General features: G+C 28.9%; 1 protein-coding gene across 1 annotated transcript; it reads left to right on the top strand.

The window, feature by feature from the left end:
- Window positions 1-10,078: 10,078 nt before the first annotated feature.
- LOC100816947 (monothiol glutaredoxin-S6) lies at window positions 10,079-11,375 on the top strand. Its single transcript, XM_041006294.1, has one exon. It carries the CDS (start codon window positions 10,152-10,154, stop codon window positions 10,458-10,460), a length of 309 nt encoding a protein of 102 aa, XP_040862228.1. The 5' UTR covers window positions 10,079-10,151; the 3' UTR covers window positions 10,461-11,375.
- The last annotated feature ends 870 nt before the right edge of the window (window positions 11,376-12,245 follow it).

Here is a 12,245-nt window from a genome sequence, read left to right as displayed (position 1 = left end):
TGCAACTCTCTGAGGCGATGACAAAAAATGTGCGTTGTCAACACAATCAGCCGAAAGAATGGAATCCTATATCCAATTAGAATTAGTAGTATTATAATATTAAGGCTAACAAGTCAAAGGCCACCAAAGAGTTACAAGTGTCATATGCATGCATACATCATCGGCATGGCAAATCTTACCCTGCCCATGTTTTTCTTTTCTAAAGGGAATTAAAGATAATAACAAATAAAGGGCAATGCATGAGAAATGGAAAAAAGAGAGAAAAATAATTAAGGAAAATGATTGCGCTAGTAATTTAGATAGATATTTTACCGATTCCTTTGTCTATTGAGGTGATATAAATTAATGGTTTAATTTGATCCTCCCTTAATTACCCACTAGTATATGTTATAGTAACATGTAATATTAATTTTGGTTGTGAATGATATATATGGGTTGTGATCGAGGGTAGGTGATGTGGAGATAAGTGTTTATCCAATTAGTTTTCACTTTGGTCCCCGCATCAGATTCATGGAATAGGAAAACACTGGCAAGGGTCCGACAATCCTATGTGCATATGGCCCTTTGGGTATGGAAGGGATCGCTGACTCCATTCGAACACCATTGACACAGTGGTGACATGTCATGAAAATTAAAATGCTACTGTGTGATTTCATGAATGATCTCAACTACCCAGGGTATAAATTCTTTGGATGGCTGTTCCAAGCAATTGCAAAATCACGTTTACTTTGCGACAACCCTTGTTCATAAAGAATAATACTCCATTCAACTATAAATACAAATATCTAATCATTGATTAATGACGTTAGTTAAATTTATTTAATTTTCTTGATTTCATATAAGAATGATATTTTCTAAACTACCCTTAATCATATTTATCCGAGATTTATTTGGTTCCTTTAAAGTGAGAGAAATAATGTACGTATTTTGCGACAATCCTTGTTTCATACTCTCTCTATTCTAAAATATCTGTATTTGAAGTTTTTCACACATATTAAGAACAATATTAAATAAATTAGTTATTGAAATAGTAGTACATTAAATATCTTCACTTTTCATTAATACATGATTGGAAAATTGATAAGAGCAATATCTAAAAATTATTAAATTTATGTAATTTATTTAGAGTAAATTTGAAATAATTTTTTTAATATTTCATTGAACACTAAAAATACCAATCAATACAAAGTTTATTTTATTGTTAAATATCATTCCTTTTGGAAGGAAGTAAGTTAAGAATATAAAAGAGAAGAAAATACTCAGGTTGTTGTTTTTGTAGTCATAGAGTAGTTTTATCTCACGAACGGTGCACTAATTAATTATTATAAGGTGTAAATTTTAATTTTGATTCAAAATTCACATCGAAAACACGTAGATTATTAGTATAAGTTTTTTCTTAAAAAAATATTACCGACATAATTTCTAACTCATTTTTTTCAACACATGATTTTTTTTAAAACGCTTCAGTATAAAATAAAAAGTATTATAAATGATAATAAAAATGGAAGAGAAAATATAAGGTGAATTTAATTAAATTGAAAAAAAAATGCTTACAAAATTATAAATATGAATAAGATTCATTAAATAAGGATTAAGACGTCATCTTCGTGAGCCATGACAAATTTCAAGTAATAATAAAGTGTATTGAAAAAATATGTCTGAAAGTGTTATATTAAGATTCCTTAAGAATATAATTACGATACTTTTAACAATGTATAATGACCCTTTGTTAAAGAATAAAATATAAAATATGTAATAGAAATACAATATTTAATGAATCAAAAAAAGTTGTTCTTTATTAGAAATCAAATTTTATTATTCATTATTTAAAATTTAAATTTTAAATTTTAAATTCATTGATATATTAAAGACACTCATTAACACTTGTTATTTATGAAAAAAGGAATAAAATAAATATCAACATGCATGAATGTAAAGTAAGAATTTGGTGGAAGGTATAACTTAAGAATATGGTAAAGATGAAATGGATCCACCTCCATATGTTTGGTTAGGTCAAGATGAGAATTAGAGATCATTCTTACAACGTAAGAATAAACATTCTATGAAGTTACGGAATCTGAATTCTATTTCACTAAAATAAAGGTATTAGAGAGCTAGCTTAATTCATTATGCTAGTTTTTCAGTTCCAGGGTTATTTTTGAGTCATTGTTTTCCTCAATGGGAAAAAATTATGCTAGAAGACATATAGCTCAAATTAAATTTTTCATTACCGTAACATTACACTAAAATTAATTAAGGCTTTGTCACTTATAAATTCATAAATTGATATTTTGTTTGTATCACTTGTAACATATACTAAACATAAAAGAATGGGGCCATTATTTATATTTTTGTCACTCCAAACAAAGCTTAAGAATGAACATTTTAAATCCATTATATTTTCTATTTTCACTTTTATTCCTTTAAAATAATTTTATCCAATCATACATAAGGAAAGAGTAGACTCATTGTTGTAATTTTCACAAGATTTTTAGCATGGGTCATAGTTCCATTGGTTATTCGTACGATGGCCCAGGGCTAGCTAGCTCATGATTAGAATAAGCCTTAAAATTAATTAAAAATATATATAATTGTATAATTTTTTGTTATAAATATACAGATTCAAATTTTTGTTTCATTTCTCTTTTTATCTAAATTAAAATGTGATAAGTAATTAGAAATCTCTCTCTCTCTCGGTTATTTGTTTCTTTTTTTAAGATATTTTTTATATTCATAAATCTATGTTAAATAAATTTTCAACTAATTATGACATATCAATATATATAATGTATATGATAATAGGCTTTAAATGTTTGTTTTTTTAAACAAGATAAGATAAGAAACATAAACAAAAAATCAAATCATAAAGAAAATAATATTAAAAGTTGATATATTTATAAAGAATAAAAAATATATATAAGTTTTACATTGAAATGATGAGAAAATAATAATTATATACTTTTTAGGTATTATCTTGAGTAGTAAAACCTAAAAGAGATAAGACAAGAAGAGAGAGAAAACATACATGTAATAGAAAATATACATGATGTGATAGAAATATAAAAATAGAAGGAAAAAAACAATAGAGGAGTTATAATAAATAAAATTGTATACGATCATTATTTAAAAATAATATATACATATTGAGTGTATATGCTTTTTCTTTTAGGGAGTATCCTTATTTATAGATATTTGTGTGTGTACTTTTTTATGGGAAGACAAAATGATAAACAATAATATAAATTGAATATCAACTTTTGCTTCTAAAAAAAATGAGTGAAAAATACATCTTTTTATAGTTTGTTAAAATTATATTATTCACTTAATGCAACAAATATATCATTTTAATAATAAAATTATTAATTTTTATTTTTTATGCAATATGTACAAATTTTTTAATACTTATATATAAGGAACCTTATCTCATTTTGTCTCAGACTCATAAAATATCAAGGATGGTCTGAATTTCTTAGTATAAATTTATTGATTAATGACGACTTTATTATGGTTTTTTTTACTAAATAATGTAATTTAGCTTCAATTGTTTTTTCCTACGGTAGCTCCAAAGTTGTTAATTAATTACTAGAGCAAGTCTAAAAAAATTATTACAACACATATATATCCTATCGGACTTAATTACCCATTTAACAATTTTTTTAATTAGGATGTTTCTTTTTACATCCCATAAAAATCAAAATTAATATTTTTTCTTTTAGAAGTACAGAATGTGGATTGAGGATTGAGCTTACCAAAATAGAAAGGGAGTATTGTTTGATTTTTAGAAAGTGCAGGAAGCTTTATATATATATAAACTGATTTATTATTGGTAAAAAATATAAACTGATTTATTACGAATAAGCTGGAATTGAATGAGGCACATTCTGTACTTGTCAGTGTGTGTAATACGACCAGTATAGCGTAATATGAAACCAATAATAATGAAAACAAATGGGCCAATCAAAACCGTGAAGAGATTGATGACATATGCAGATTCACCAATCACCATTGTCATAATTACTAGCCTAAAAGTCGATCTTCACGTGAAGACTAAGTACTCATATCCGCTAACAGAATCCATCGACATGGATTTGCACATTGTATGATTGCGATCAATTCAAATGTGTATACCTTAAAACGTAAGCTATTATATACTTTACCTTATAATGCTTTTTAATAAGCGGCTTTGAAAAAGACTATTATCAGTATTATACTTAAAACAAATACTGACAAAAAGGTTCAAAATAATATCAGTATGGATATAACAAATAGTTTAATGGGCTATTATGATTTTATGAAAACAATGATTATTTATAATTAATAGTAACATATCATGGACATTTAAAGAAAGATAAATATAATAATAGTAACACAAAGCAACCACACCCCATTCTTATTGAGTGTAACTTTCCAAGATCCAGCCATAGTGACAGGTACCAGACCAACACAATGTCAGAGTTCTCCGCAAATACCATGCAACAAGAAGATGGAGAAGGTAAGCTTGAGCTGCAAATGTTGCCTCACCATCTGTCAACTGTCACCTGTACAACTCTGGCACGTGCCCAAGTGAAATGCACATGTGCCTTATCTGTAACTACACATGGCTTCTTTAACGTCATCACGAGAAAGAGCATGTACGTGTAGGGCTTCCCAATTAACAATGGAAGATGTAGGAGGCATGACATATAATCCAGTGTGTGATGGAGGGAGAGGGGTTGGGAAAGAAATGAGGGGTGGGGGTAGGGGGAAGGATGGAAGTAGGGTAGTAATTTCATATGAGGAGAGGGTGCCAAGAGCAACTGTGGCGGTGCTAATAGTAACTCCCTGGATTGTATTACAAATGTGCTGGAATAAGGCCCATCCTGCACAACTCTGTGGGTAATTTGCTTGGGGCACCCGCATTTGTTGGACACCCAACAACACAGTAAAAAGGCCGTGCATTATTAATAGAACACTTAAACCAACTTAGTTAATAGACACATTATGTCATAGATAAATAGTGTCGTTATATATAACACTAAAATTTTTAATTTATATTTAATGTACATGTAAATTTACATAATAAATTTTGTGATGATTATTTTTTATCTAATAATTAATTTGTTTACATAAATAAATTATAAATAAAAATCATAGGTTTAATATATATTTACATATGTAAAAAAAATATCAAATTTATTTAATTATCAATTGCTATAAAAAACATTTCAATACATCATTCAATTAAATATCATGTTTATTTAATTTTTAATCATTATAATAAACATCTAAATACACCATTTAGTTAAATATCAATTTTTTTAATTATCAAATTTTGTAAATAAATTAAATGAATAAAAAATTTCTGAAAAAACAATTTTTAAATTTTTTTACTATCATGATAGTATATAAACTGGATCGTTAAGGTCCTACTTTTGTGGGGTTCTAGAAAATTTTGTAAATAATTTTTAAAAAATTAATAATTAAGAGTTGATATTAAATTAAGGATATTTTTATAAAAATGTATTTCTTTATTTTCAAACAATATATATTTTAGAATTTTAGGTGTTTTTCAATTGTAATTTACCACATTAGTAGTTGTTTATTAGATTTAATGGGTATTGCTTTTTTTTTAATAAAAAAAACTAAATTTTAATAATTGATTTTGCATTGTAAAGTATAAGATTACTAAATTTTAAATAGATTTAAAAAATATATTTTATATATTGAAAAGCTCATAATATAATGTTTGTTTCTATTATATATAGAGATACTATTTGTTTATAACATAATGTGTTTATTAGTTCAATTGTTTTGAATGTTCTATTAATAAATCGTAAATTATATTTTTGAAAAAAAAATCATATGGGCCACTTAAGGATTGAGAATTCGTAGGTCCAATACGAATTGAGAGTCCGTATGGACCCATGGATTGACAATTCATAAAAAAAAAAAACTCATACGGAATATTTATCTGTATGAGTTAAAAAAAAACTCATACGACTTATCGATTCGTGAAAAAGTAAAGAATATTTTGACTCTTTTACTGTGTTGATGGATGTTCCAGCAAAAATACCAGATGTCCCTGGAAATTCCCCTCGGTGTGTTGTGTAAAACAACTAGTATATAACAGTATGTGATCAATAGTGATAGCAATGAAGGCCCAATTGATAAACATGTGCAGATTCAACAGTGCTATGCTAGCCTACAGTTTTCGCAGGAAGATTTAAGTACTCAGATTCCGCTAACAGAATCATTGACATTGAATTGCACATCATATGACGTGTAATTGTGTATATCTTCATAATCTTATATTTTGAGCCACATAGAACTCCATATTAAGCATATGTTAAATGTATATGACTTTATACTACAAATAGTCAGGGGAATATAAGTTTTAAAGTTGAACTTCAGCATAATCTAAATCGTATGCCAGACAGTGACAGATAATGTCTAGCAACCAGTAAATAGGCTTAATCTATAATCCTTTTTGTTGGAATATAATTGTGAAGTAAAGTCTCACATTTTATAGAAATAAAAAAATTAAATATCATATAATTGAAGAAAAGATCAATAAATTTGAATCTTGAGGTTTTAATTTAAAATGTAATATTAAATTCATTTATGTGATTATTCATGACTCATTGATATAAATCTCCTCTCGGTTGCACAACACTTGACATCCTCTTCCTCCACTTTCCAGTTTTTCCAATATTTTCTCGTTCTTTTTCCATTTTTCGCTTTTACCATATATTCCTCTTATCAAACCATTAAGGATTTAAAAGGACGTGACATTATGAACGAGAGTTCAGTGAGGATTCCAATAAAAATGTTAGCTTTAAGTTTTGGGGTTGCTAGTTTACGAATAAAAAAGAAAAAAAATCCATAATTATGGAAACAATGGTTCATAAACTGAATAACATAACTGTTCACAAGTTTGAACGAACTATTTTGTAGTCCCACATATGCCAAATAGTTCTATTCTTCCAGGTTCCATTGACTTTAATTAGAATGCATTTTAACAATTTGTCAAGCATTAGTCTCCTGTTTTAGTTCAAACTTCAACACTACAAGTCAGAATTTTATTATGTTCGATCAGTTTTAAATCAATGCTGTTAATGCAGGTCAGTCATTTCTTGTTTTTGGGTAATAACGGAGGTGCAGGTATTCTAGCTATCTTCATCCAAGGAAGTGATCTTAGACCATATGCTTTTACTTTATAATTCAAAATTGTTATTATCATCAACTATATATATCACATGGTGTTGAAAATATCAGTTGGGTTGTTCTTCCGTAATCTGTAACATGAATGCAATATAGTCACCAAAGAGGCTAATGCTTAGAGTACGTACAACAAATCATACGAAGGTGATAATAAGTGGCATAATTAGATAGATCCACAAACAACAAAAAAATAAAGAAAAAAAATTAAATGTGCCCCATATGCTGGCCATGCACGACCATGAATCTTAGTCTTGAAGAAAATGGTGGATACATTTTTTTTTTTTTTATATACTGACAAATATTAATTTTGTTAGTAGAAGAAATCGAAACTGTGACTTTTTTCTTGTTTTCTTTTTCCTTAATCATACATTAGATTTACCTTGCAAATAGGCAATTTGTTATAAATTCTTGTATATAAAAGAAAAACGGGTAGCAGATTGAATTGGCAGGGGTATCTATATGGATCTGATTACGAAACGAGAACAGTTAAATGTCAATTGAATAAAGATTTTGAAGCCTAACTATCTAGTTATACATACCATAGTTCACATTCAAATATTTGTATAGTTCTCTGATTAAAATAAAGTCATGGGAGTCCATCTATTAGCTTAGACAGCTTAAACTTCACTCTTTTTTTCTTCTTCTTCTAATATATGATAATATGCGACCAATATTAATGCTAGCAAATGATGGCCCGATGAAACTATGTAGAGGTGAGTTGAGCAATAGCTGAGAGATAACTTAAACATATTCATCACTGAGGCTAAAAGTTTCACGTCCATATTGAGTAATCAGATTCCCCTAATCAATTCAAGCGCGTAAACAGGCTTATGAGTTTTGTTGAAATTCAGGACTTAATTCAATCGAATTTGATTAGTTTAATTTGATTCGATTTTTACAATTTTTTATTCGAAATCCAACACAATCCAACCCATTTATGAACTTTGGTTCAATTCAAGTTATGGGATTATCCATTTAAATTTGATATTTTTCTTAGAAGTACTATTTTATATCATGATTAATTTAAATATCTAATATAATTAATACAATATTATCAAATGTTTGAAAGTAGTAATATTAAATCATTTAATATCATTAATATAATATTCTATAATAAACTAATGCCAATTAAAACAAAAAATTCTTCAACGAGATTTATTATAATAGTCTAAATTACAACTATTTCCTACAAACTAATTTTTTGTAATAAATTTTGGTGTAACTAGATTTGTTATATCTAGATTTGCTGAAACAAATGAATAAAATATGATCAATTAATATTATAAACATGGTAGAAAAAATAAATATGAAAAAAAGATGAAATAAATAACAATATACCTGAAAGTAATATCTTAAGAAGTTCTAACATTATTAGTCCCAACACACTTTCAAGTAGTATTTAAAATCAAATCAAACAACTTTAAAATTTTTGATTAGTTTTGATCAATTCGATTAAGTTTTAATCGGATCTATAACTTTAAACTCATGATTCAATCCGTATATGAACGATTTGATCGATTTGATTTGGTTTTGATTCAAATACATAAATAATATAACACAAACTGTTCGGATCAATTTGGATCAATTTAGATTAGCAGGTGACTCGTATTTGTGAACACCCCTAAGTCAGCCATAAATCTTAAGATTTTTATCCAAATAAAACTCTATATTTTACACATGCATGTTTAAACTTGAAACATATCCACAAATAAAGGGAAAATAATTAGTACTCCTTGGCATCTAAAAAAATGTTAAAATTGAGCTTAAGATAATATAAATAGCAACAATCAGACGGTGGCAGATAGATGCCTAGCAACCTTAATCTGTGGTCCAATCCTCTGTATGCCGAAAACCGTCTGCTGCTTCTGTGGTCCTTGACGCGTTATTCCACCACTTTTTTTCTGCATATTTTCACTGCTTTTCTATTTTTGTCTCTTCCCTAACTGATTTTACCATATATTCCCCCTTATCAAATCATCATAGATCTAAAGGAACGTGAAATTATGGTTGAGATGAATGAGTATTCCAATAGCAATGTTTAGCTTTGAGTTGAGGGAATAGATATTTTATAAATAAATAAAAAATCCATAATTATGAAAACACTAGCTACATAAATAAACGAAACAACAAATATTTACAAGTTAGAACGAACAATTTTGCAGTCCCAATTTGTTCTAGCCTTAGTCGACCTTAAAAATGCATTTTAATTTTTGACAATATACCTATTTTATTTCTTTTTCATTCAATCAAGCAGAATTTCAGTTCAAACTTTAACCCATCAAGTCATAGTCTTTCTTTAATTTAATGTTGTTAATGCAAGCTGGTCATTTTATGTTCGGGGTTATATATAACAGAAGTGCATGTCTTCAATCTTACGTACGAGGAAGTGATCTAATCATGTGCTATTGTTTTTTGGTTCAACTTTGTCTGTTCACCAAACGCGTACAAGACTTAAACTATCCTGTATGTGATGAGTTTGAAAACATTTGGATCAGTTACATTGTTCTGTACTTTGAAATTATTGTAACTGCCGAAGAGGACTAATGTTAGAGCATTACAAACTATATCATTGTGATGAGATGTGGAATACATAGACGGATATGGACAAAAATAAAATATGCCTCATGCACGACCATGAATCTTATTCTTGAAGAAAGTGTTGGATTCATTAGATTTACCTCAACAAATAGGCAACTTGGTACAACACATACAATGCAGTACAGAAGCACAAATATAGGGAATCAAGTTAAATTTTCCTCTACGATCTTATTCTGTTTCTATTATGACATCTAGGGCGACAATACAATCCTCACCACTATGAAACAACTTATATATAGCCCTTTAATGGAGCTCAGTTTCCACATAGCCAAGTTTAAAAACTCTTCACATATAAGCTGCATTACTTAGCAGTTAGCACTATTTTGCTTTAGCTATAAGTGTTCTAGCTAATCATGGACCTAATCACTAGTATGGTAGCTGAAAGGCCTGTGGTGATCTTCAGCAAGAGCACATGTTGCTTGAGCCACTCCATGACCACACTGATACGTAGCTTTGGTGCAAACCCTACTATTTATGAGCTTGATGAAATGACAAATGGGCAACCGATTGAAAGTGCGCTGCTTCAAATGGGGTGCCAGCCAAGTGTACCAGCTGTTTTTATAGGACAAAAATTCATTGGTGGATCTAAAAGGGTCATGAGTCTGCACCTTAGAAATGAGTTGGTGCCACTGCTCATAAATGCCAGGGCTATATGGATTTGATGCAAAGGTAATTTCTACTATAACTACCAATTAAACAAGAGAACAGTGAAATGTCAACTGAATAAGGATTTTGAACTCTGGCTATCTGGTTATACATGCCTTAGTTCACATTCAATTCGGAGATGTCTTTAGTTCTCTGATTAAAATAAAGTCACGGTGGTCTATCTTAAACTTTATTTACTCCGTATTTTTCTTCTAGTGCAGAAGCATGTCATGTGATTTCAGCCCTTATATATATGACTACCTTTTTTAAAAGAATATATAAAATGAACATTTGGCATGTATTACTTTGATTGTCTTTTTTTTTCTTTTAATGTTCATCTCTTCCATTTTACCAAAAACAGGAAAGTCCATAATATATGTAATATTGAGCTCCTCAATAAAATGTTATTTGAATAAACTTCATCATAGCTGACAGGTATGTTACAAATCAAAATTAGGCCTATAAATTATTTCTGATAAAATCATTTAACCATGAGCAATATGCATTTTTCGACTATGACAAAAACGTACTTTATGCATGCTATGATATTTGAAATTGAGATTTTCTAATATACTATAACAGTAAAAAAAAGAAGCATTAAAATATGGAACATGGATCTCTTGCATGCCAATCAGGTTCATGCTTACGTGTATTCTTGTGCAACAATAATTAGCATGCGTGAACCTAGCGGCAAATGTATATATTATCTTCATCTTTCACTTTTCCTTTTTGAATGATGATGTCGCAGGTGTTCTGATTAAATAAGGATGCATGATACACAAAACCTGTACATAAACGTAGGGGAGTTCTTCAATACAGTGTTGTTAAAATCAGAATGTACTAATGACTTAGAAAGGATATGGACAGAACATATCATAACATATAAAACTCTCATATATATATATATATTAGAGGTTAAACTTTTGTGTTCACCAAACGCCAATGTTAAACTTTTTGGTTGGATTGATTTTTTTTCTTTTCCCTTGAGGGCTGGGGCCTTCTTTTAATTTACAAAAGTGATAGGAATTTAGTCCTCACCGCTCCATATTATGACAAATTAGGATTTCCACTAGGTTGCATAAGACACGTGTACGTTCTCCTAACATTTTGAACGTCGTCTGGAATAATTATTTCCTTTCAGTGAAGAACACAAATTGAATGGATGCTTGTATAGTATGACAAAAGGTTAAAGTGAATTAACGGGTATATCATTTCAATCCCAACAGAGAAGCCATTCTTTGTAGCTTCTAGAAAAAAAATTAAGTATAAAACGGAAGTCTCTCTTAGTAAACACGAAAGCAAATGGTCAATAAAAGTTGTTAAATTTTCTAATCCAAGTCTTCTTCAATTGTTCATATTCCATGTAAACAAAATAGTTGGCTAAGAATTTCATCATGTGAAAACAAGGAGGAAAAAACACAGAAGGGTACTGCTAAATTCCCCTGCACTTATTTTAACAATATTTTGTATTTTGTCGATAAAAAAATCCAATATTTTTATTTTATTTTATTGAAAAGCTGTTTTAACAATATGTTAACACGTTTTCAATGATTTAGACTTATCCATATAGTTTTCACAAATGCAGTGTGCAATTTAATTATCGTACGTATTAATATTCCGTGAGAAATTGGCAATTGCAAATATTAGATAGATCGAGCTATAAACTATACAAAGGCACATTGCACATAGCCACGATCATGGGTTTTATACAATGAGGCAGCAATCAAAGAGGGAATATTGGGAATCCACTAATGACAAAACGTACCTTTAGAACATTTACATGCACAAGTATCCAGTGTCAT

Source organism: Glycine max, chromosome 10 (assembly GCF_000004515.6).
Source record: "Glycine max cultivar Williams 82 chromosome 10, Glycine_max_v4.0, whole genome shotgun sequence".
In the NCBI taxonomy this organism is placed as follows: Eukaryota; Viridiplantae; Streptophyta; class Magnoliopsida; order Fabales; family Fabaceae; genus Glycine; species Glycine max.
This window is presented reverse-complemented; position numbering and strand designations above follow the sequence as displayed.